General features: G+C 39.7%; 1 protein-coding gene across 1 annotated transcript in view; it reads left to right on the plus strand.

Annotated features, from left to right (window-relative positions):
- Positions 1-27,490, plus strand: part of ABCA12 (ATP binding cassette subfamily A member 12) — a 268,673-nt gene that overhangs the window by 218,478 nt on the left and 22,705 nt on the right. The window contains exons 45-52 of the mRNA XM_077448325.1: positions 3,936-3,987; positions 5,529-5,706; positions 14,448-14,563; positions 16,445-16,616; positions 21,580-21,833; positions 22,501-22,711; positions 24,259-24,368; positions 24,455-24,605. Of these exons, the coding sequence (XP_077304451.1) occupies positions 3,936-3,987; positions 5,529-5,706; positions 14,448-14,563; positions 16,445-16,616; positions 21,580-21,833; positions 22,501-22,711; positions 24,259-24,368; positions 24,455-24,605 (1,244 nt within the window). The remainder of the gene's footprint in view (positions 1-3,935; positions 3,988-5,528; positions 5,707-14,447; positions 14,564-16,444; positions 16,617-21,579; positions 21,834-22,500; positions 22,712-24,258; positions 24,369-24,454; positions 24,606-27,490) is intronic.

The raw sequence follows: 27,490 nt of genomic DNA on the forward strand, positions 1-27,490 counted from the left end.
AAGTCAAAGAACAAGAATGGAAAATGTTTTTTGACTCTAATGGGAATGAACACATTTCACTGAACTTGCTCCTAGAGAAAAATCCCCTTTCACACTGTTGGACCGTTCAGATCCGCCTGTCAGTTTTGACGGCAGACCTGAACGGGCACTCCATGCTGGTCTATGGAGCGAGGGATGTCAGCGGTGACGATCCGCCAAAAGCAGACAGATGGCCCTACATCCAGATCCGTTGCTGGCAGGGGTGAGATCTGATGAAAACAGACATGTTGTCCGTTTTTGTCCGATCTCTCCATAGAAACCAGCGGCGCTTGACAAGCCCCTCCCCGCTCAGTGAGCAAAGAGGGACCTGTCACCCGCCTGCACAGTGGAGAGATCTGCCGCTGAGCTGGCAGACAGAGGCGGACTCCGAGACAGTGGATCTGCCCCGTGGGAATGAAACCTTATGCGCAAGAGCTTGTCAAAGGTATTCCTGAAGTAAAAGTTTGTTCTAAGAAAATTGAAACAATGACTTGATATTCTAATGAAAAGATGTTCAAAACTCGTTGAGTCCAAGAAGGTACCATCGAATGGTCAGATTAGTGCTGGGTTGAAGGGGGACTTATGCTTAGGGGGTAAGCCTGCAGATTAGTGCTCACTTTTTGGGGGGGAGGGGGATTTGTGCTAGGGGCATATGGAAAGAGAGAGGATTTGTGCTAGGAGGAAATTTTTTTGGGGGGGGGGATTTGTGCTGGGGGCATATGGGAAGAGAGAGGTTTTGTGCTGGGGGGCACAGATTTGTGCTGGGAGGAGGGGGGATTTATGCTGAGGGGGCAAGACTGCAGATTAGTGCTAATTTTTTTGGGGGGACAAATAATGCTCATACATCATGGGGGGGGCGCAATTTTGCATCTTCACTCTGGGCTCTAGAGGAGCTTGTCCCGGCACTGGTCTGCAGCACTGTAGTCAGGTGCCTACTGTCACTCATCTAATGATTAGATAACCAACAGACCATTCACTGGATACTATTGAATGTGAAAGCTGTTAAAAAGTGCACATAGTGTGATTCTAACACAGCTGACTGTAAAATGTGAATGTGTCACCATGGTAGCACAAGTCGGCAAGGAATGAGGGAATCATTCCCTAGGGCAATGACAATTGAAAATCAATGCATTTATTTGATCTTCAACTGTCAAGAAAGTATGATTTTGCTCTAACATAATGATTTCTTTCTACCCTGGGCAATGTGTTTTAGAAGTAACCAACTTAGCGTTGAACCTTATCTAAACATAACTGAAATTGCCTGTGGCATCTATAGCAAACCACCATATTCTAGCTGTTTTCCAATGAAGGGTAGCAAAAGGATGCATGTGGTTGGCTGCTATGGGCAATACAGACATTTTTCCTTTCCTGTATTGTACATAATGCGTGGTGTTTTTTTTTTTCCAAACAGTTCAGCCTTTATAGCCTCAGCGTTGAGCTAGTCTCCCTGTCTTTCTCTGATTGCTGCTCAAACAGTACAATGCATTGTTGTAACTGCTGTGGCTTCTGTTCCTTTAGCTTCCCATTGGGAATAAAACGACAGAGACTGTGCTAGAATGAATGGAGATAAACTTCTCTGAAGTACAATTCATCAAAAATCCCTCCTAGTAGAAGAGCTTTTGACACTTTAAAAAAGGGGGATTAAAATGGGCAGATAAAAGTCTGCTGCAGCTTTAGTGATTTGAAAGGGAATCAAATCCTATTTTCGAGGTTGGACTTAGGCTTCCTATAAAAAAAAAAAAAAATAATAAAAAGTCCAATAAAAGGGATTTTTACTGTGCCACATTTCCGTTTTAGCAGTCTAGTTCAGGGAGTATGCCAGAGCATATATGATTCACTCTGCAGACTGAGAAACAAATAAAAAATACAGCACTGAAAGGCTTTGTGGCAACTGACAAGTATTTTCTTTATGAGCTTTTTTGTTTTTTAGTCTTAAGAGTTTTATCTCGGAAACAAAATACATTCAATCTGTTGCTACCTATTCTCCTCTATGTATCTAAGTGGTCCATTATTAAAACATTTGTCAGATGAATGTCAGAAGCATTCGCCCAGCCTGAACAATTTTCCCTATATTTTCTAGAATGCTATGACTTCCTATGATCATCAACTCCAATTTAGTGGCCAAAAATGTGGTATATTTTTTGATTGCGGTATTTCAGGAAAATATACTGCATTGTGGCCACTAGATGGAGCCAATGACCATAGGAAGTCGTGGTGTTAGAGAAAATTCAGGGAAAATTTGTGTAACCTGGACAAATGCTTGTGACATTCATCAAACAAATGTTTTATAAATAGACACCTAAGTTCTATATTTCGGAGCATATAAGTCATATAAACTACAAATCACTCATTGGGGTTGATTTACTAAAACAGGAGAGTGCAAAATCTGGTGCAGCTGTATATGGTATCAGCTTCTAACTTCAGCTTGTTCAATTGAGCTTTGACAATACAATAAGACCTGGAAGCTGATTGGTTTCTATGCACAGTTGCATCAGGTTTTGCACTCTCCAGTTTTAGTAAATCAACCCCATTGCTGTGTGTCTAAGACCCCCATACACACTATTAGATTTTCTGCAGATTTTTGTCTTCAGATTTACCAAAACCCTTTAAAGTGTGGAGTTCCACCCAAAAATGGAACTTCCACTTTTTGGAATCCTCCCTCCGGTGTCACATTTGGCACCTTTCGGGGGGGGGGGAGGGGATACCTGTCCACTTCCTAGCATAGATCACCGCAGCATTCGCTGTGACCTACGCTACTTCCGGCGCCTACTCTTTCTTCAATTGCTGTATTCTGGGAGATACATGGGTCCCAGAACACAGCAGGGACCAGTGAGGACGCGCAGCACGACTCGCACATGTGCAGTAGGGAACCAGCATGGCTTCACTACCTGATTCCCCTACCAAGGATGGCGGCGGCAGCATTTTCACACTAAATCTCCTCCCCACCAATCAGGAAGCGGATCGTGAGACCCATTTCCCAATTGGCCAAAACATCAGGCGACCCTTTTGGACGCCTAGGAGGTGGAGGGAAAAGGAGGAGAGAGGAGAGCACAGCCGAAGGAGAAGACCGACCGACCCACCAGCTGCCATTGTGACATGGATAGAGGATAGGGGGAGATCGGAGTCATCCTGGGCAGGTAAGGAGGCCGTCCGTCTCATGAAGGAAGGATGGGGGTGTTCGCTGCATCAATTTTCCCACATTCATTTGTGTTTGGAACGGCCTCATCCCCCCCCCCCCCTCCCCCAGAATTATCGAGCACCAGCCACCACTGGCCTTATTGCAAAGAATGGCCTGGTCAGGCAGCAGGGTAAATCATCCAGAGATGAAGTGGTTAAGACCACCCTTTTTATGATTGTAATTTTTGAAACAGAAAGCATGCCACATAGTTGGTGGGAAAAACTATGGAGCTCATAATTCACATGTACATGAAATGGCTTTAACCTCAGTGAAAACTACGCTTGCTTTCTGAACACATCTGATCAAAATTTCTTAGATTTAATTTTACAGGTTATACATAAACTTTATCTTTTTATACAAGGTTACAAAACGGTGCCTGCTTTTTTTAACAATACATTTGTATTTTGAATGTCAACTTGTTCTTGGTCTGTGCAAAGGCACATATTAAATCAAGCAAACACTATTATTTTACTTATGGTTAGGGGCATTGTTATGTGAAGTGCTTTAATATATTGTTGTACCTGCCACATTTCAATGTGTCGATTCAGTGGGTGAGATATATAGCCAATCAGCATTCACCTCTCTGAGAGCCCATAAAAAAAAAAAATGTAAATAGTACAAGTAGAAGGACTTCACTGAATAGGTTTATTTGAATACATTTGTACTTAGCATACTTTTTTAGATAAGAGAAAATAGTAGACTTGACGATAAACTCAAAAAATATTGCTTATTTTTTTAGGTATTTCTGTCTACAATCAACCCCTTCCTGGAGCTGTGACTCAATCTTCTTCGTAAGAAATCACTTTTAATTTACATTATCAATGCATATAAAGCATGGGCAAAGCACGTGCAAAGCACGTGCAGTAGCTTGTCAAATGGGAAGCTCAGGGAAAATACAGCATACAGTAAATACCTTTTATGAACAGCTATGTGTGGCATTCTTCCAATACTGAGTGGCACTCTGCGAGAGCAGCTCAGTCCTGGAGTACTGTAAGCACTGTCTGCATAAACCCTAAGGCAGACATGTAAACATTAGGCTGGACTCACGTAATATGGGCAAACTGACAGAGTGTCCTTCTGCTTTGAAGAGGATGCCTGCTACTGGACTGAGGAGGAAGTCGGGGATAGCGCTTGAGGGTGAACAGGGTAAATAAGCATTGGCATTTTTTTTTAAAGGGCGGGGCATAAAAAATGTAGTTCTACTTTACCTTTCTATTTTATTAGGTGCTTTAAGAGACAGAAAATACCTATTTTTAAATGCTTTACATTGGTATTTGATATATTTTTAATCAAAGTTAAAAAAAAAAATATTAAAATATTTTTCCGGTAATATGAATATTTTGAATTGTTTTTTTTAAATTTTCCTTTGGCTATTCTGAGCTGCTGTGTTAAAAAGTACGCTATTTACAGAGCTCAGTAGCTCAGGCACAAATTTACACACAACTGTATGATTTAAGGGAGTGGTTTATCCCCATCTCTCTGCTTGCTTTGCCCAGATGGGACATACAAAGCTTATATTAGAAAGAAAGAGAGAGACATAAGTAATCACTGTTGTTGCTTTGGATTTGACAAAATTGAAATGCTCTGTGATTCCTGTGTCAAGGGTGCACCGTGTTGTTATCATTTTTTTTTTTTAAGATTTTGTATATTTGCATAGTTAGAATAAATGTAACATATCAGTTTGGGATGCATATACTAAACAAATTAATAATTGACAAAAAACATTTCTAGTTTCTCTCAGTTCTAAATAACAAGAGTGGGAATTGTTAAGTTACCCAGTCTTGTTCTATAACCAGACAGATTTTCAGACTGCCTTAAATATGCAAATGTTGGCCACAAGTATAGATAAACTCTCTGGAGCATTGCGGCACAATTATTAGCCAATTATTGAACAGCAGTAGGATTGTTATATAAAATTCAGAGATAACGGAAAATCACAGGCACAAAAATGGATCTTGTGTCAAGGATTGCACACAGAAACATCAGCTTGCACACAAAATATATTGCTGTCTTTTATGTTGCCTCATGCTCCTCTGGGACTCCAGACTTCTAGAAATTCTTCTTTCTGTTAGAGACTTAATACATTTCTGGGTATTATGGTCACACTCATAATTTAAAAGCCGTGCTGCAGTAATGCAGAAGATGTATTTACCTGTCTGTTTTTTTAGGCACCCTTATTCATCTCTTTAACAACTGTGTAGCAGTTCTCTGTGTATTTTTATTCATAAGTAATAGCGAGAGTATAGAGAGATGAAGGAGCCCATGAAATGTACAATTCCCATCTGGTGGGGACATGTTTCCTCCTCTGAGAATCATTCTTCTTCATCTGCAGGACCATTACCTTGGTGAATACGTTGGTGGCACTTTCAGTTCTGGTTGGCTACTCCATCACTACAGCAAGTTTTGTTACCTATATTGTGAAAGAGTACGACAACGGTTCTAAGAGACTGCAGCACATTGCCGGAGTTGGAGAGGTCCTTTATTGGATAACAAGCTTCCTCTATGACTTGGTAAATGTTCAGTTTGTTCTCTGCTCCGAGATAATTAAATGTATTCAACTGTTCATGTATCAGATCATTACCTCCCAAGAGAAGGAAGATAAAGAAATAAATTTAAACCCTGACTTGGAACCTACTAATCTCCATCCAAGACTAGTAACTCTATTATACTAGTTACTAATATGTCCCATCCTTTGAAGACCACAGGCCTTGAATTTTATCTAAACCTAAAAACAAAAATATATTTCACCTACCTGTCCTTTGATATATTGGTTGCATTATGTTTATTATCACCTGGTAATCCTGCAAATAACACGATTTCTGTTGCTTTATGTTCTAGCTTATTTTCTCTATTGTACTATGGGGCAGCCATGGTTGTCACATAGATAGGACATTAAATATGTCTGCCTTTGTCCATTTCCATTACATGGAGGGTTTATTGAACTAGCAGTTCCCACAATAAACATATGGATAATTGTGAATTATGTTAAGCTCACAGGAGGTGACAGTGACACTGCAATTTTGGCAAGTTCAACAGGTATTTTCTGTAATTGCTTAACATTTTTTAACACGTAAAGTAATGCAGCCAACACATCTAAGAACTGGTAAGCTGCAATATATTAAAAAAAAATGTTGGGTTTAGATATGCTTTAACTGTCAAAATAGGGCCTGTCAAATCATGTTGGCAAAATGTGCTAAATGGAATGAAAAATTACTGATTGTTTATGAAATTTACGAAGAAAGCTTTGTCTAGTGCTGTTTTACGCTTACCTTAAAAGCTGATATATGCTGTTTTATTGTAAGTTTTAAAGAATAATTACTGAGTACCTACCATAACCTACACAAAATATACAAAGATAAGTTGAAAAGAGCCACTATAAGATAATAGGCCAATAGAAGAAAAAAGACTCTACTAAATAGAGCTAGACTAAAGCCTGGTAAACACTATCAGTTTTTTTTTTAGTTCAACCAAGTAGGCTGAACGAAAAAAACTGAAGAGCTCCAGAGGACAGAGATCTCCCCCAATGAGCTACAGGCATACCCCACTTTTAAGTTCACAATTGGGTTTATTTACTAAAGCTGGAAAGTGCAAAATCAGGCTCAGGCATAGAAACCAATGAGCTTCTAACCCCAGCTTGTTCAATTACACTTTGGTAATAAAACCTGGAAGCTCATTGGTTTCTATGCAGAACTGAGCCTTATTTCGCACTTTCCAGCTTTAGTAAATAAACCCCATTGTGCACTTAAAAGTGGGGTATGCCTGTATTGTGTTCTGACAGGGGAACTGGATTTTGATTTAGTATTATACTGTGTGTTCTTCAAGTGTTTTTTAGTGATAGTATTAGGTCAATATACACTGCATTACCAAAAGTATTGTGACACCTGCCTTTACACGCACATAAACTTTAAAGACATCCCAGTCTTAGTCCGTTGGGTTCAATATTGAGTTGGCCCACCCTTTGCAGCTATAACAGCTTCAACTCTTCTGGGAAGGCTGTCCACAATGTTTAGGAGAGTGTCTATGGGAATGTTTAACCATTCTTCCAGAAGCGCATTTGTGAGGTCAGGCACTGAGGTGTGTCTATTGTTCATGTGCGTGTAAACGCAAGCGTCCCAATACTTTTGGTATTATAGTGTACCTTAGTCTACAGTACTAGTGTTGCTCTATTTTATCACTTTGATTACTATGCGTATGGTCAAGGCAAGAGGTGGCAGGTCAGACCCTTGTTTTTCTGTGAGACAGCAGATGCCACCCAAAACACACCATGCCTTTATGATCTAATCACAAATCTGTATTTGTTACCCTACTAAAACAGTCTGAAGATGGAAGCAGAGGTGTTAAGTAGTCAGCTTTGCATAATGCAAAGAGATCTGTACTAACCATAGAAGAAAAAAACATTAACACGCTAGTTAGGTCTACTGCCAACCCTTGGAGCTGTGCCATCTGAAAATCTGTGCCATTTGAAAAGTCATCTTTGCATCTGGAAATGGTGCCTTGGGCACAAGCAGATACATAGGGAGCATTTATACAGAACCATCACAACCAATTTGAAAAAATATAGTTCTTGCGTGTTTTCGTATTTATTTCCATAGTTACCATAGGGCTAGCCTTAAATATATGTTTCCCTACAACTGCAGGGAACTGATACCTAATCCAAATACCTTGCAATCTGGGAAAACATGTAGCAAAAATTGAGTTTAGATTTTTGCTTTTAGCAACAGTAACCTGATAATTGTTATGCTAGCCTGCAGCCTTGCCCTGCGTACACTGAATAATGTTCAGAAAGTTGATATGAATATTTTATAGGAAACATCTGAGTAACACAGACAGCTGCCTTAAGCACTTGTAGGAAAGTGAAGCTGTATTCAGAGACAAATCACACTTCTCCAGTCATCCAACACAGTTCTTGCTACTGTATCTACATTACTTTTCTCTTACACCTCATTAACCCTAATAGTCCAAGTCACAGCCAAAACTCTGTGGCTGACCTTGGATATGTCAATGACAGCTGGGGTATATTGCTAAGAGGATCAGTGAAGGACAGGTCCCTGTCATTTGTCAAATGTTTGTCTCTGCACTTTATGAACAAACGGAGATAATATGCTGACTGGGTATGACTGGACACAAAAATAAAAATGAAATAACGTTGAGAGGAACATGAACAGTTCACACTTCGCCATAGAGAAGAGAACATGAATTTATACATTAAATATAGCAGTGCTGCAGTTTCTTTCATTAAAAGGGAAAAAAAGAGGACTAAAACAAACAGACTTGTAGCAATAAAATTCATATTTATTTCTTTTGGAAATTACATAAAATATTCAGCAAAAGTTTTTGTGTTTTTTTAAGCTACAACCAGGAACTTACATTCTAGAATAAGCATTTCAAGTTATACTGCTAGACTGCAACATCAACAGTTTTGTGACTTATAGTTTTATAGTTTTAGTATATCTTTTTTTATTGGATTTTATAAAAGAAAATCATAATGTACTAAAGCAGATCTCCAGCTCCAAAAATAATTAGGCCAGCAGTTTCTAATTTTTCTGCAATGCCTACCTTTAGTCTTATGTCCTGTACACACGGTCAGACTTTCCGACGGAAAATGTGCGATTGGATCGTGTTGTAGGAAAAATCCAATTGTGTGTGAGCTCCATCTGAATTTTTACATCGGAATTTCTGACACACAAAGTTTGAGAGCAGGATCTAAAATTTTCTGACAACAAAAAACGATAGTTTAAATTCCCATTGTGTGTAGACAATTCCGACGGAAAAAGCGCAACGCATGCTCAGAATAAATTACGAGAAGAAAGCTATTGGCTACTTGCCCATTTATAGTCCTGTCGTATGTGTTGTATGTCACCGCGCTCAGAACGATTGGATTTTTCGACAACTTTGTGCGACCATGTTTATGCAAGACAAGTTTGGGGCAAAATCCGTCTGAAAAAATTCCGACAGATTTTGTCGTTGGAAAGTCCGACTGTGTGTACAGGGCATAACACAGATGGTCCGCTCTATGTTTTTGGGGTAGATGACAGCCAGCATCATTCAACCTACTTCTGATGTCATTAGATACACCCCCTAAGAATGTGTCATCATGCTGGCCTAAGTGTGCAGTGCTATTTGCACTAAATTGCACTCACATATTAATATATTAGTGCTGTTCAGTGCAGGAGTAGGGACTGCCCACTGCTAACATCAGAAGAGAAGTGGAGGGGCCTGTGAAGTCAATGGACCAGCCAGAAGACCCTTGGAATAAGAATTAATATTTTTTTTCTTAATTAGAAAAGCGTTATCCAAAACTGGAGTAATGTTTTAAAAATGAATTGGCTTATTTATTAAAAAATTGGAAGGTGTAAAGCCTAAGGACAAAGTGCAGTAACCAATAGCAGTCATGATTCATGTTACTGCGGTCAGACAAATACATTGATTCTGATTGGCTGCCGTAAACCTGCATTTTGTTTCTAGCGCTCTTTAACAGATAAGCTTGAGAAAGGAGAGCTTGAATATACCTGTATAGTGCACAAAACTTAAAGTGGATGTAAACCCTCACATACTATGTACCCAGTGAAGTGAACAGCCTCATATGATACACAGATTAAACAAATCCTCCTATATAGGTTTTACTTTTTTTATCTGCAGTCTTCTCTTTCCTACACCCCTTCAAAAGGGCAGGAAATTGTTAAAAATCTTTCTTCATCTGTCAGGAGCACAAAGGAGGGGGCAGAGAGGCTGCAGTAACAGTGTGTGAGAGCTGATTGGAGGAAAGGCACAACCACCCTCAACACATTAGAAGAACTGTGTTCTCAATAGACAAGCTGTCTGCAGAGCTCCCCCCCCCCTTTTTGTCCCAACACACATTTATTTAATGCATCAGGAAAAAGTTCTCAGTAGTGACACATGCTGATAACAGAGGAACAAAGCACCAGAGAGAAACAACACTTAGAACTTTGGAGAAAGATAAGTAAATACTACAGATATATGTGCTTTGCTCTGATTCCATGACTGAGGTTTACAACAACTTTAACTTCCATAGCAGCCTGTTTGTGCCTATAAGTATAATGGTCAATATATAAAGTATATCAAATAGATATCCCAGTTTGGGCATTTGATACTATGCTCAAGGAAACACTGCTGCCATCAATTTGATATCTTATAGAAGAGAAAAAATTATTGTGAGAGAAAGATATTCATCCCATATTAGGTTATTCACCTATGTTACTTAGGTCTGCATATAAGTATGAATAAAGTAAAGGGTTTTAAAATTAGAAAAATAGGGAATTTACGGTATATCCACTTGACCTCCTGAAGATTTATCCCCCTTCATGACATGTTACTTTAACCACTTCAGCCCCGGACCATTTGGCTGGCCAAAGACCAGACCATTTTTTGCGATTCAGCACTGCTTCACTTTAACTGACAATTGCGTGGTCGTGCGACATGGCTCCCAAAAAAAATTAACGTCCTTTTTTTTCCACAAATAGAGCTTTCTTTTGGTGGCCTTTGATCATCTCTGCGGTTTTTATTTTTTGTGCTATAAACAAAAAAAGAGTGACAATTTAAAAAAAAAAAACATTATTTTTAACTTTTTGCTATAATAAATATCCCCAAAAAATACATTAAAAACATTTTTTTTCCTCAGTTTAGGCCGATACATATTATTCTACATATTTTTGGCAAAAAATAAATAAAAAAATGCAATAAGCGTATATTGATTGGTTTGCACAAAAGTTATAGCGTCTACAAAATAGGGGATAGTTTTATGGCATGTTTATTAATAATTTTTTTTTACTAGTAATGGCGGTGATCAGCGATTTATATTGTTACTGCGACATTATGGCAGACACATCGGACAATTTTGACACATTTTTGGGACCATTGCCATTAATACAGCGATCAGTGTGATTAAAATTGCATTGATCGCTATAAAAATGTCACTGGCAGTGAAGGGGTTAACACTAGGGGGCCGTGAAGAGGTTAATATGTATCCTAGGGAGTGTTCTAACTGAAAGGGGGATGGGACTGTGCAGGAAAACTAACAGATCGCTGTTCATACTCTGTATGAACAGGCGATCTGTCAGTTCACTGCTCAGCAAACCGGGAACTGTGTGTTTACACACACAACTCCCGATTCTCCGAGTGCCCCTCGGAGAGCGAGCGGGGGCACGCAAGCTTCTAGTGGCGATTAGTGCACCCGAGCCAATGCTGCCGCAGTAAAACTGTGGCTGCTGGTTGGCTAGCGGTTAACTGACAATTGTGAGGTTGCTTTTCAGGGACACAAATTCAATTTTTTCCCTGCTGTCAGAATGACGACCTGCCTTGTTTTCATAGGCAGACCTCTGTTCTGCCTCTCTGTCAGATGATCGCGGGTGCTGGTGGACATCAGCTGTCTGCTGATAGGCTCCCACCATGTATAATAACAGTGGGAGTGAGCTGGCGGTGGCGCACATGCGCGGCCCCTGCACAGAAGAGTCCGTATACGTACATATACGTGGTCCAGCGCAGAGGTGCCGCCTTGTAGCATTAAAACTGCTATTGGGCGGGCCTTAAGTAGATATACAATCATTACATGTATTAACTGTATACAGTTAGCAGAATATAATATCTTTTGTGACAGTGGTCCTTTAAATATTGGGCAAGTGTTCTAATTTTTATTATTATCATGTGTAGTTAGAAAGTACAACAAAATTGCCCGACAGAGATTTGATCTATTTCCCATGTGTCTCTTTTTGGTTGCTGGAAAACTGCTAAATGGTTGTGTTTGTTTAGAACAAACACAAGAAAACATGGATTAGGATGCTAATATCTTGAGTATACAAGTAAATATTAGCAGTGAGAAATGAATTTAGTAAGCGCAAACCATGCACAGTAATGATAAAAAAAACAGCCTATTACACAGGACTACATCTGCCCTGAGACATGGCTGTAGTCTGGGGAAATGCAAGAAGGTTCTTTAGCTCTTGGAGCTATAAATTCTTCATTCTGTATTTAATCTGTTGCTTGCTATATACATAACATCTCAAACGCAAGATAGCTTAGCTCTACTCAAAATGTTTAGTTCTGAAAAGGATATTAAGGAAAACTGGGATTGATTCAGGGAGGATCAATAAAAAAAGCAGTTCGGTATGAACATATTTTGCTTGGAGTTGTTTCATAATGACTTAACATTATTCATAGTATTGAATGTATGTAACATTTATTAATGTTGTACCCAGACTTTTCATTTAATTTAAGCAAATACTAGTTTAAAATGAATGGTAAGAAGTAGTATTTTATTAGCGGTCCATGGTACTGATAGCACTACAAATTTAATATAAAAGTTTTATCAACATTAACTAGCAAAAGTTTGCCCATTTGTTGAAAAGGCTGCATAAGGAAGGATGCATTGCTGCAGTGGTAGAGAGAAGAGAAGTGCATATTGGTACAGTGGCAGGCATTGATGCAGTGGCAACAAGCTTTGAGGTAGGGGTTGGGGCAATGCTAAGTAAGGAAGTGACATGTGGGAAAAAGTGGTGAGAACAGAGGGAGAGGATGAGGGACTGGCACAATGGTGAGAGTGGAGGTGGGTGTGCAAATGTGGTGCAGGAGTAGGAGGATAAGGGCAAGCTGCATTGGTGAGAGCATGGGGGGGGGGGTGAGAGCATTGAAGGTGCATTGGGAGGAGTGCTGGCACAGTGGTGATTGCAGGAGTGGTGGTGCCTACGTGAGGAGTTGTCAGCTGTAACTACAGTTTCAGTCCTACTAGCCAGCAGTGGAGGGTGTGGGGGGGGGGGGGGTGAATTGGTGGTGTAAGCTGCCAGGCTGGAGAAGTTCTCACTGGGTGCTCCTAGGATCAACTCCATTCCTTTTGGGGAGATCTACTTTCAACAAGTCAGTTTAAGTTTTTTTTTTTTTGTGGGTACCCCTGTCAAGGTTTTTGCCATATGTGTCCCATTTCCTTTCTATTCCTGTTGGGTAGACACAACAGGAAACAAGAGGAAATCTCTCTAAAGTGAGCAACTTGAGAAACCATTGACTTTTCAACTGGTGTCCCTAATTGAAGGTTTGGGTTTTTCCTCACTTTCAAACCCTGTGAAAATGTTTACTAGAACAAATAGAGGGGATGAATCTCCCCAGTCCGGATACAGCAATAAAATCTGACAGGGTTACTGTTTCCCTATTATGGCCAAATCTGCAAGAAAAAGTCTGACTTAAGTTAAAGCAAAAATAAACGAAATCAAAATATTTTAACTGTTACCCTATGTTCTTCCTAATGCGCTTCTATATCATCAAAAGACCACTGCCTCATTGTGCAACAAATAGCATTTTAGTAGCTTGCAGCAGTTGAAAAGCTAAAGCAATCTTGACATGTAAAATTATCTTTTTTCACCTAGTGAAAAAGCTTTGCAAATCAGGAGAAATTGCAAGGAAAACATGTCATGCCTCATTAGGACTTCCCCCCTTTTGATGACTCAAACAATATGACCCTGTTCTCTATATGGCCTTTTAACATGCTATATCACATATTGCAACTTTATTAATCAGGCATTATTATTCATGTAAAAGAGGACACAGGGAAAGGCTACAAAGCTGACCACACACACAATTTGATTCCATTTAAACTCTCTTGATATCTACCATTAACTATGTACTGTAGGGAGTAGTCTTATTTAATACAAATTACATAGATTGCTTAGGATTGTCATCATATTACATATTATTCATTTTGGTAAATCTAAAGAGATTGTAAATACATTGATAATAAGATTGTATAATGTAATGCCATCGTACGGCATGTCATGCACCATGGGCAGATCTCCCTTAAATTTGTCAAGATGTTTAGAATTTGTTCATATATGTTGGTCCAAACTGCTCTGACTTTTGCTTCTGCCTTGGGCATTTTCTGATGGTGTAAATAGTGCCCCCTATGTTATAAGGAGTAGTATATGAGCCTTCAAATCGAAGGCCCAGGTGCAGAGTTGCCAGTTCTTTAATGTAGAATGTTTATTAAATGTTAACTAGAGTCAGAATGTAAACTTACCCTTATGTTAGCTTCATTAGTAATGAAACCAATAATTAGCTGATTACCTGAAATGCCTGAGTGAGCTAACACATGCCTGCTCAAAGAATCTGAAAGAAGGAAGAATTTTGGCAATTGTAATGTTATGCAATGCTAATTGCTTTAATTGTCTTCACTTGTACACATTCTCTCATTGATTAGATTCATTCTTATGTATGAACAACTAAGGAAGTTATTTTGTCTTCTATTCATCAGGTCATCTACTTAATACCGGTAAGCCTTTCCATTGCAATGATAGCAGCCTTTAAACTTCCAGCATTCTACAACTACCCCAACCTTGGAGGAGTGTCTCTGCTGTTTATTTTATTTGGGTAAGCTGGTTACCTCAGTGGGGTGTTTATTTTTATTTTTTATATTTGGATATAAAGTTTATTTCAGATTCGCTCATGCTATGTGATCTCTTCTATGTTTTCTGTATTTTGGGCTGTGATTTGTCTTGTTTCACCATATCCCCACTTGTGTGGTGTTTGCAACCTTTGTCTAATTAAGGCCTGCCATGTCTCATTACTTTCCACAGGAAAATTGATGTTCAACTCTGGTATATCTCTGCATCCCTGCTTGTTAGCCTTGTTATTCTCTGTATATAATTCTTGTCTAATTGTTACCTTGGCTTAACCCTTCTTCCATTCAGCCTTTACATTTCTTGACAGTGTTCTTCTAACCCTGTCACTCCGTGTATTCATTTGTGCTCCATGCCTGTAGCTAGTCTGTCATTACCTGTTTGTCAGTTGTCACCAGCAAAGTAATACTGAAACCCTCAGTCTGGAAAATTATGCTAGGGCCAATTCCATAGTCACCATCAGGGGCTCTGTTGAAGGCCAAGCACATATAAGCTCCTAGATCTAGCACCTCTTAATGCCTTCCACCTCCTGCTGACAAGGTATATGGAACACTGCCGTATACATTCTTTATCCCTGGCATCAGTCTGTAATATTTTTGTTTGTCCAATCTCTAACTAGCTTTCTGGCTTGACTTCAACATGTGCTGACTTCGCTCTCAAAATGCTAGCACCTGGTTGTTGCTTAGACATTGTCCTTGGCTGCTATTTTGATTCTGTGGCTCTTACCCCAGCTTTAAAAGTGTCCAATCCCCCGCTGGTCCATACAGTTACATTTGTTTGATCAACAAAGCATTGTAAATATTTCAGATATACAATATCTGAACAAATTGATCTTGCAAAACATAAATGATTGGTCCCTGATACATTGAAATACCTTCTTAAATGTTTGTTGATAGAGGCTGCAAAAGCAGCAAGCAACCGAAAAAGTTGCTTTGGAGCGATACCCCTGAAATGGTCACTGGCTGATGGTCAAAAGCATAGTCACTGTACACTTCCAGCACAGATGATGATGAGGATGACCAAAGTTTTTTTCACTAATGCAGAGGGTGCCAGCACACACAGAGCACAGCCCAGGCACACTGAGACAAAGAGAAGTCTAGGGGAAGTATTTTTCTTTAGTATTATTTTAGAGAACTTGGATGGAATGTAGAGTAGTATGGGATACTTCAGAACCACTAACAGAAACAGATAATGCTCTTTAAGTTGCAAACTTTGGGAACAATTCTTCTACTCAATTTAGCATGCAATTCTCATAGAGATTAATTTTCAGGACAGTCCCCTCAGCAGAAATCAAAGGAGACTTATGTATGTATCTCTCAGCAGAGTAACTACTTAGCTCAAAGTCTTTCCGCAAAACTAGAAGGGACTGGTTGGTATGTACCTGTCAGGAGGGAAACTACAAACCCAGCAATCTCAATAGTACTTAGTCACTAGGATCTTGCAACAGAGCAGTACCCCCAAAGGAGAAGCTGTGCCCATTCAGCTTCTTCCAGATGCCCCTCAGTGAGGTTTAACTGGGTCAGATCCTTAAGTGGAGCCACACAATGTCCAGTAGCTGACCCCCCCCCCCCCACACCTATATCCCTGAAACAGGAAGACTGCAGCCCAGACTAATTATGTGCTCCTTGGTCACCTTCTTGCAAATATTATAGATGTTTAGTGGTGCAGCACAGGGTCTTTGGCGTACCATGTGACTTAGTTTAAAAATTTGTTTAATGCATATGTTTATGGAGCATAACATAATTTGTCTAACATACACTCTGTGGGTAAATAAACTAAATTATTATAACTGATATTATCTTAAGAAGGTACTTGACCATGGTCGTTTACATTTTACAATTGTGTCTCTCAGCTATGCAACTTTTGCCTGGATGTATCTGATAGCTGGAACTTTCAAGAACGCTGGCATGGCATTCATTACTTATGTGGGCATCAACCTGTTTATTGGCATCAATACCATCATCTCTTCTTCTGTAGTGTATATGCTTCTACAGCAGACAAGTACAACTGACAAAAATTACCAGGTATTTAATGTTTTAAGTCTTCAAAGATGTATATTATTAACAATGTGCATTTATATACAGTATGTATCTCATCAGAGTCACTGTATTATTTGCCTTTCTGGCAAGATTTTATAAAATAACAACCATGATTATTATCTGTCACTGTGAATACAAAACCTTAAAATACATTTAGAACAATGTAGTTGTCTCTTAAGAAGTGGAACAGCTAAATGAATAAATACATATGTTTGCAATACATATGTGTCAAATGTTCAACATCTCTGTATTCGCAAACGGTCATGCTAGCTAGGATTTATGCACCATTATTTATTATTGCACATTTGTATTTTTTTTATTGCCAACCTGGTTTGCTTTGTTATTCTTTAGGGGCCTACCTGTGCTTTCCTCCCATGAGCTATGCAAACATTTCCTTCTTCTGCTCCCTGGGATTGAAAACATGTTAGAGTGTCAACAGTGTACAATGCAGCAGTTCCTGATCTTCTCCCACCCTCATTATGTTCTGCTTTGCAAGGGATTATGAAAAGATAATATATATATAATAGACAGAAAGTATAATAATGCTATCAATGCACAAAGAGAAGTGGTGTATGGTAACCCAGGTCAGCTAAACTAACAAGACCATGGCTTTCAGCTGTTTTACAAACAAAAGATGATTTAGGATAACTTGTTGTATGCGCCTACGTTTTAATTACTTCACTGAATGTAGAAAAAAAAATGATGGTCACTCTTGAATCAATATAAAAGGAAATTCAGTTGTGCCTTGTCCTTAGTGAACATAAAGATTTTGTATAGCAGGGGTAGGTAAACTTCAGCCCACTAGGTTGTGTGGAACTACAAATACCATGATGCATTGCAAGACTCTGACAGCCACAAGCATGACAGAGGCAGATGCATGATGGGACTTGTAGCTCTACAACAGCTGCAGGGCTGAAGCTTTGGAAATGCCAGCATGTATTTCTGTATTTCTTAATGGCACCCCAAATGCAGGTAGCAGTGTCATATTTTGTTGTGCTTTGTTGTTAAACACGGAACATGGAATGCAAAATGCTTATGCTTATCAGTGCGCATTAAAGGTGCTTGAGCTGCTTTGGCACATTTGCAATGCGTAGGGAAGCTAATTCAAATGAGTAAGCTTTCATATGCTGTTGCACGACAAACACATCAAACATGCACTAAAATAAGCAACGCATTGCGACACGCAGGTGTGAATAGGACCTTAATGTCCACTATGCACTTAAAACTGAAATATCCTTTAAATGGCATCTCTCAATACAATTAAAGTAGAACTATACTGCATTGGAGTATCACAAACCAAAAATTCTTTTTACCTATCCATCAGCATCTCCATGCTTTATTTTGTTGAGAAATCATTTTGATAAACACCCCCTAGCATTTCTGGACATGGCTATCTTGAGTAAGGACAGATGATTTATCTGGAATTCATCTGCCCAAGCTTAGGCATGCATGCAGGGGGTGTGGTTAGCTGAGAAATGTCTCCTTCCCTCCACCCCTCTGGAAGACTCCTAGGAAGTACGACGTCATTTGCCTAGGTCTGGAAACCAGGAAGTAACTGAACAAAACGTTTTTGTTTTTTTTATATGATATACTTTCCTATCTATTTCCACTTAAAATTATTTTCCACTGATGTCCTATTAGTAACTTTTTGATTTGCTGGTATCTTCTCTAAATATCACACATATCAGCAAAAATCATATCCATTACCCTGTAAAGGAAACAGTGTGAGATCTAATCTACAGAAGAAGATTGTATTTTGGTACAATTCCCTAGACACATTGACAAATGATCCCACTGGAATAATAAAGGAATTGTTCTTAGTAGTTGATAAATGTTATGCCAAAGCTGTTAAAAAGACATGCATGATGCATAGCTGTGTATCCACAGCTATAATAATGGATAGGAAGATTTCATATGTAGTGCTACCCCTGTAGGAGCTACTGATAAGGCTGGGTCCTATGTTTTTTGCCTCAACCTTTTCCAAAAAACCTCAGCCTCCTCTAACACAAGTTGAGCGTACAGAAATACAATATCCCAGGAGATCACTGAAGGTAATATTTAGTACACAGTAGCAGAGCTGTATGCAGGGCCATCTTTAATATTGATTGGACCTGGGCAAAAATTTTCTTAGGGCCCCATCCCCCCATGCAATTTCGCTCTCCACCTTCTCTGAGACATACAATAAATAGCAGCTAGACTTAAAATCAGTTTACTGTATCAGATCAGGCAGCGATTGCGATTGGTTGCCAGAGGTTACAGCATATCATTACTGCTTACTGACTGGTTGCTAGAGGTTACAGTACTCCTTAAGGCTCACTGATTAGTTGCTAGAGGTTACAGCACATTTCTGCTTGTTGATTGGCTTCTAGAGATTACTGTACAGTAATACTGCTCACTGGTTGCGATAGGTTACAGTACATCTTCTCCTCACTGCAGGGGGGCATGATATACCTATGAATGCTGCCTTTATTTACATATCAATGCCATTGGCCTCAGCTATTTACATATGCATGTGACTGCTATATACATACGAATGCCAGTATTTACATGTAAACACAGGTCTGCAGGTGAGTCATCTGTACACAACAATAGGGCAGAGCTGGACAGCATTAGTAGCAGCACAGGACTAAAACTTCAAGGGAGAAGGGAATGTAAACTGGGATAGTTGGCAAGTATGAGGCAGCTGCTTTGGGCCCCACAACAATGACAGGGCCCTGGTCAGCTGCCCCTTTTGCCCTGCCTTAAAGACGGCCCTGGCTGTATGAATGGAAACAGGCACCAAACCAGGTAGCAAAGGCAAACAATATATTGTCACCCAATATGGTTGGTAACTAAGCAGGCATGAAATGGATTAACAATAGTAATAACACAATTTAGCATACAAAGTTATTCACTATAAAGACTAGGCACATGATGGCATTCAGTATCCAGGTCAGCATAAACAGTAGCAAAGCCATCTCAAATACAGCCACGAGCAGTAGTAAAGTTTAATCTACCGAGCACCAGAGCGCATTTATGGCAGTAATGCTAGTCCTAGACCAACTGGATACACACTGTCTAAAAGAAAAGCAGGAGGTTAACGGAGGGGCAAGGGGAACAAAAGGGGGCTTGCAGAATAAATAGGGGCAGTCCTTTCAGATGTTTATATGCCTGCTATCAGCAGGGTCTTTTAAGAGCATTGGTGCACCTAAAGAAAGTTCCAGTTGACCTGCATGCAGTATAGTTGCAGTACAGTCTCGGTACAGGTGGAAGGTAGATGTAGTTCAGATGTGGTAAAGGTTTGGTATAATGCAGAATAGGGCTGGTATAGGTGCAGTGTATGTTTGGAATAAGCATGGTATAGGGTTCAGTATGGGTGCAGCATGGATTGGGTACACTTGGTGTCCTGTTCTGAGTGGCTCTGAGTGCTAGCAGCATCAGCTATGGGCTAAAAGCCCTCTCACCAGTCTCCGGGATGCTACGGGGACCTATCACTGTAGAATGGGAGGGCCCCCTCCGTCTCTCCCGAAAAGCCTGCGGCGATCAGAGGTGGAAATAGAGGGTGATTGGATTCTCTAGTCTCCCTGTGGCTGTGGTGCTGGGATGTGGGCACCGCTGTGCTGCCCATGGGAGTCCTTACTCCCAAGTCTCAGGCTTGGATTTCTGCTGGTTTTGTCTCCAGTTGACAGGCAAATGGTCAGACAGAGGTGCTCACTCTCTATCCTCAAGAGGAAGTACTTTCCAGTGCAGTTCAATAAAAATCCTCTCTCCACTCCTCCTTCTGCACAGTGTATTTTGGGAAATATAGTAAACCCAAACTCAAGAGGTTGCTAGCGGTTCCTTGAGAAAGTAGCAATTTCTGCCTCTCACATAAGTTTCCACTGACACCATTGATCATTTTAGCTATCTGTAAGGGGTTAATTCTTTCCAATGACCAGAAGTGAAAGGAACATTCTTCCCTACTGACCATCACACTAATGTAGCACGAGTTCTTGGGGTTGCTTGGCTTTAGCTCTCCCCCTGCTGACTGGAGGAGGATGATGCAGCATAACATCAGTATCAGTATCACAGTAGAGGAAGAGAAGAATAATAACAATGTCTCCAACTCCATATGGCTGTAGCCCAGCACATGGCTACACGTACAAGGTTATTTGTTGAAAGATCACGTTTAATTAAAACTATTTGTACAGTCAAATGAGGTTCTGTTTCTTCTTCCCCAGGATGTGGGTAGCCTATGCAGAGAGCAGTAAAAACATAATGAAATTAATCCTGCTCTCAGCGTCAGTGCAAGGTGAGCCCGGGGTGCTGTGGTGATGCCAACTTGTTGGACAGTCCCATGACCCTCTGCACCAATAGGGGTTCATTTGCTAAAGGCAAATAGGCTGTTACATTTTCAAGGAAAGTTGGACCTTGCATGGTAATTTTCTCCAGAGCTTAGAGAATGTGGTGAAATTTCATCAAAATCTAAATTTTTGCTTACACATGATTGGGTAATGGAAGTCAGCTTCACCTCATTCAATAAACTCTGGGGAAAAATCCTATGCAAAGTGCAACTTCTCTTACAAAGTGAACAATCTATTTGCCGTTAGTAAGTCAACCCCATATTATCTTGAATGAATAACACGGAGCATTATTTAACCAAGAAGAGTAAAGACATCTTGAGGGGGATAAGCAGTACTTCTGTGGACAGCACCAGATTAAAGGAGACTATTGCAACCATGGCTGTTTTTTAACCAGTTGGGGAATCATATGACAAAAAGAAATAGCTCAGAGTTGGGCTCTTAAAATCAGGCTGCATGCCCTTTTTGTATGTATGAAAATATACTGAAAAAGTGCCACCAACTCCATAAATAATTTCTCTGCAAATTAGACTCAGCCAAGCATCTACTGCCTGGCTAAACCTATAAATATGCTAATAAAATTTTGTAACTTTCCATATCTTAATAGATTTTCTTTTTTTTTCTTACAGAGCCTGAATACCACATACAATGCCCTCACAAACTTTTTTAAGGTCTTCCCTCAGTTCTGTTTTGGTTATGGGCTGATTGAACTAGCACAGCAACAGGCTATACAAGACCAGTATGCCATCTTTGGAAGTAGCCAGGAAGTGAATATTTTTGACCTGGACATACTGGGTTATATGTTTGTGGCCATGGCTGTCCAAGGGACATTCTGCTTTATGCTACGACTGTTAATCAATGATGGAATAATCTACAGTGTTAAGTAAGTGGCCTTATTGTTAAAGCTGAGCTGCATTTAAAACCTAATTGTAAGATTTGGATAGGGGGGAATGGGTAGGAACTCTGTTAGGTTCTGCTTGTATTTCCATTGAGAGGAATTTCTAGTTTTTCTTATTCTGGTGTCCATTTGTCACTGGGACAGAGAATAAAGGGAAATCTTGCTAATAGATGAATAGGCAGCAATTTGACTTTCTCAATACTACTTGAAGTATTTCATTGTTTGTCTGTATTCAAGTTGGAGATTTTTCACCACACTGAGCCCCTGTGACCAGGGTAGGAAATAAGGAAATCTTCCCAATAGAGACACAGAAGAATGGTCAAACATTCCCATAGACACACTCCTAAACTTTGTGGGCAGCCTTCCCAGAAGAGTTGAAGCTGTTATAGCTGCAAAGGGTGGGCCAACTCAATATTGAACTCTACAGACTAAGACTGGCATGTCTTTAAAGCGCATGTACAGGCAGGTGTCCCAATACTTTTGACAATATAGTGTATGTTTGTTATTTTAATAATAGTAATAAAAAAAAACCTTTACAATTACTTTAACTGTGTGTTTTGACAGCTGTGTAGTAGTATTATTAAGAGGATGTGTGATTTAAACTAATGCTGTGAGGCAAACTAAGGACAATTTTACCCATTTTATGCACTAGGACTTTCTTCAAAAAACAGTTCAAGCTGTACCCCCTTATTGTGAAAGATCCAGATGAAGATGAGGATGTAAAAGCCGAGAGAGACCGAGTAGACTCTGGTGATGCAAATGGAGATCTTTTAGTTCTTGAAGGTCTAACCAAAGTTTTCCATCAGGTCAACAAAAAAGTGTTTGCAGTCAACAACACGAGCCTGGGAATTCCACCTGGAGAGGTGAATATTACTGTTTTGCCATAGTACACCATTTAACATATTATGCAAATGATCATACTATTTCAAAAAGATTCTAAACTGGTGTTTCCCCTCAGGACATAAGATGGCCGATGTGGTTAATGATGGACTAATTTCTGTGTCCTGTACAGTAATTGAAATTATGTAGCCGCACAGCCATTCACATATGACCTTCATATGAAGGGGTGCATGGCTGATTGTCTTAAGCCCTGTACACAGGGGCAGAATGTCGAGAGACATTTCCTGGTTAAAAAATAAATAAATGGGCGACATTCTGTCCATGTGTATGTTGGTCAGTCCGACAGAAGCCAGCCGTTTGGCCAGCTTCTGTTGGATGTGCATGCTAGAAAACCAGCAGCCGACCGACTCCCAAACAGCGCTCTCAGCCAATGGTAGCCAACCTCGCATGGTTAGTAAAGTGGCTCCAACCGTAGGGTTGCACAAAATAAAACTGTTAGCCATTGTACACACGGTTGGAGATTCCGATGGAATGTGTACTACCGGACCATTTTTTTCAGATATTCTGACTCTGTGTGGTCTGCATCGCACTGTTTCTGTCGGAATATCCGACGGACCAACTTTTCCAACTTGCCGGTAAAATTTTCTGACAAAATGCTCCGATCGGACATACTCCGATCATGTGTAGCCTACTCTGACGGACAAAGTGCCACGCATGCTCAGATCAAATTCCTAGACCAAAGCTATTGGCTACTAGCCTGAACGTAGTCCCGTCATAATGAAATAACGTCATCACGTTATGTACAATCGGATTTTCCTACAACTTAGTCCGACCGTGTGTATGCAACATCACTTTCGGACTTCTTCCGGAATTAATCAGTCGGAATTAGTCGGATTTGGTTGTCAGAATCTCCGACCGTGTGTACAAGGGCTTAGTGTGTACCCAGCTTTAGGCTGTGGCACGCCATCAATTGTACCTGTTAGTCTTATAAACAGGACATAGAAGAAGTAGCATTTCATGCACACTGTGCTATATTAATATAGGTACTTACTGCAGAAGAACAAACTAAATATGGTAAAGTTAAGAGTTTTATACAATCTCATGCAGAATAATCAGACCCTCACACTATAATTTTTTTTCATTCAATGTCCACTGGATAGTGTAAGGGAGATGAATGCTCCTGCTGCTTAATCAGCAGACTGATAGGAATGGTCCTGTGATTTTCTACCCCAGTAAACATTTTTCCTGATGATTAACAGTAGGCATTGCAATCCTCTGGATTGTGTGACAATCTGTACTTATATAGTAGTCCATTTAGATACTACAGTCTACCATCATGTTTATAAATGTAAGCATGATATACAGTATATACAACATTTACATTTTAAAGAATAAAATGTTTATACTTACATTTAACTACAATCATTGTATTGTCATACTCTTATATTTGGAGTAACAGTAGCTAGTCAGCATGTATCATACATATATCACTGATGTTTATTTCCTCTTATTCTATTTCAATCATTGTTTGGGATTCAGCCATTAAGTTAAACTGTTTTTATATTTTAAGTGTTTTGGACTGCTTGGTGTAAATGGAGCTGGAAAGACCACAACATTCAAGATGCTCACAGGAGATACTTCACCATCTAGTGGAAACATCCAAGTCAGGAACTACATGGGGTATTTAAAATTGAAAAAGTATTTTGTCAGTTTGTTCACATGGATTGGACGGAATTTACTCAGCAGAATTTTTCTCCTTCATTCAGGAATATGGTGAATGTTTTAGGGTTAAATGCAGAATGGTCATCCTTTGGGTATTGCCCGCAGGAGGATGCACTGGATGAACTCATGACTGGATTGGAGCACTTATATTATTATGCAAGAATACATGGAATCCCAGAAAGAAGGATCAAATCAGTAAGTACATTGATTTTAGATCTTTTAATAATCAGATAATGTGTTCTACCCTTTACTTGGATATTAGCTTTTTTACTTTTGTCATATTATGTTGAATAACACCCTCAGAATAAAAACAGTATATGAAGGGGAAATTAGGAATAGAAAATAATATTCTGTTGGGGTTGGAGTGGAAGAAACCTTATAAAATAGTTATGTATGAAAGACAAAAACAGAACATTCCATAGCTCAACTGACCAACCAGTCTGCTGACCAACCAAATTGATCTGTCCAACAGTCTGCATTAAAAACAGGAGTTTATTTAGCACGCATTTGCAAACGCATGCATAAGCTGCAAAGACTCTTCATGGCACCCTGTGTATGCTTGCAGTCCTACATTCCTGAATTTATGAGCGTCTCCACAGTGGGAGCACATGCATGCTAATGGGTAGATGAGGGGCAGGTGGGCCTGGAAGTAGCCCAATCCTCCTTAAAGGAACAGGAGCACACTGGACACCCAGCACGTGGTGCAATGGCAGCAAAGGTGCCCAGTGTGTCCCCTGACCATATTTACATCAGTAACAAACAAATGGCCACTGCACCCACCTATAGCTGGCCTTAAGAGCAAGGAGCACATAGAAGGGCAAATGCATGAAAGACAAAAACAGAACATTCCATAGCTCAACTCACCAACCAGTCTGCTGACCAACACAAATTTGTTTTTTTATACTGTACAATTTACAGTATATGTCAAATTAATGTATGTATTGTAGGACTTCTCATAATAACAGTGGTTGTAAACCTCAGACATGAAATATGAACAAAGCATATCCCTCTATAGTGTTTACTTGTCTTAATTAAGAGTACTAAGTGTCATTTCCGTCTGCTGCTTTGTTCCTCTGCTATCAGCATGAATCACTTCTCACATGTTTTCCTGACACCAAGAGCAAAAAGGTGACAGGGAGGGAACTCAAGCTGATTCACAGTCTCAGCTCTGTTCTGTATGAAGGGGGGGGGGGTGCCTTCCCTCCAATCAGCTCTCAGAGCTCCTTTTAATGAACTCTGCAGAGTGTAACTTCAGATCTTCAGCTCTCAGCCCCCTAGTTTCTGGAAGCTCAGACAAGCTTTATAAATTCTGGATTTTGAATTGCTGTTTGTTTCATCTCTGTGCATCACCTGATGCTGGTTACTTCTTTGGGTATATGTAAGGGTTTACAACCACTTTAAATACTGGAGATGCACAGTGTAGAAATCCAAGAATTAAGGCCAAATTTAATTGATGGTGTACTAATCCCTAAGACATAAATAAATAAAAATAACCAGAGAATAGGCTATACATAGCCTACAGTACAAGCCCACCTAACAGTAGAGACCAACTGTTCTAGCCTTTTTGTTAAGAAACAAAGAGTAGGGATCTTTAAAATCATGGCTACATTTATTATATAAAAAAAAGTCATACTGTAGCATTTGGTTCACACATTTTATCACTTTCGCATCAAGGAGTATATTTATAAGCAGTGAATGTTACATTCACTGGACATTAACTGCAGGTGTAGCTTGTATCCGGGTACATGTATTTTTAATTACGGTGAATGATTAGTAGATGTCATATTCATTTATATATAACTCTGATAAATATGCCCCAAATGCAAACAGATCATGGATATAAATCTAGCACCTAAGAGACCCAGCTGCTGTGATTCTTTTTTTTCAGCCTGTGTAGCTGTTTGCTCTGCATGGTAAAGTCCCGTTACTTTAGATTTTTATGAATGGCCTTAAAAGTTGATGCAAGGCACAGTGTTCTTTGCTTTTTAGATTCTTTGGTTCTGCAATTGCACAGCAATTACAGATCTTTTGTCAATTAAACTAGCTAACTTGGTATATGCATTTTAAATATATATTTAGTGTTTTGCCTAACATTTCATTTACCATTTAGCTATTTGTGGCAGTCTTGCTCAGATGAACAGAATAAGAAAAAATAATAAAAGACAAAAATATTTATTATTCATGGGGAAAATACTGCTGCGTCCTCTCTCTACTGCTGGTCATATAACTAAGTCTGAGGCATTTGAATATGTAATCTTTATTAAAGGAAATGATCAGAATTCAGATTGGTTGATTCTATGACAGCAATCGGGTGCCCAAAGTCTTATGTCCCGTACACACGATCGGACTTTCCGACAGGGAAATGTTGGATGTGAGCTTGTTGTTGGAAAGTCTGACCATGTGTATGCTCCACTGGACAATTGCTGTCGGACTTTCCGCCAACCAGTGGCGTCGCTTGGGGATGACTTTTGGTGCTATAGCCCTGAATCTGGGGCCCATAGCCCCGAGTCTCTGCAGGGGTCCCCAAGGGGAGGGGAGACTCTCTGGGGACCCTGATTTTAAATGGGAAGCTCCCTGGGGACCCTGATGTAAGTGGGGGGCTCTCTGGGGAGATATACACACACACGTATATTACTGTATATACCTGTGTATGGCCGCCCAAGCGTATTACTTTCTTTACTACGCTGCTATGGGCTCTAGCCCCAGATCTTTTGTAGACCTAGCAACGCCTCTGCCGCCAACAAATGTTGGCTAGCATGTTCTCAAATTTTCCACCAACAAATGTGTGTTGTCGGACTTTCCGATCGTGTGTACACAAGTCCATCGGACAAAAGTCCAAAGTACAAACATGCATGCTCGGAAGCAGAAGCGGTTGGTCTTATAAACTAGCATTCTTAATGGAGAATTAACATTTGTGACATGGCAAATTATGAAATCTCCAAATGCAGAGCACAATTTTCTTTGGTGATACTGATGGCGTTATTGCAAACAAATTTTCAAAGGCTTTTTTTTCTAGTGATATCAAGAATAATATTATTATGTTTTATTTTAATTTGTGCATTTAAAAAAAAAATAATAGA

This window comes from Lithobates pipiens, unplaced genomic scaffold, assembly GCF_037356315.1.
Source record: "Lithobates pipiens isolate NorthernLeopardFrog02 unplaced genomic scaffold, aLitPip1_a1.2 Scaffold_22, whole genome shotgun sequence".
NCBI classification, from domain to species: Eukaryota; Metazoa; Chordata; class Amphibia; order Anura; family Ranidae; genus Lithobates; species Lithobates pipiens.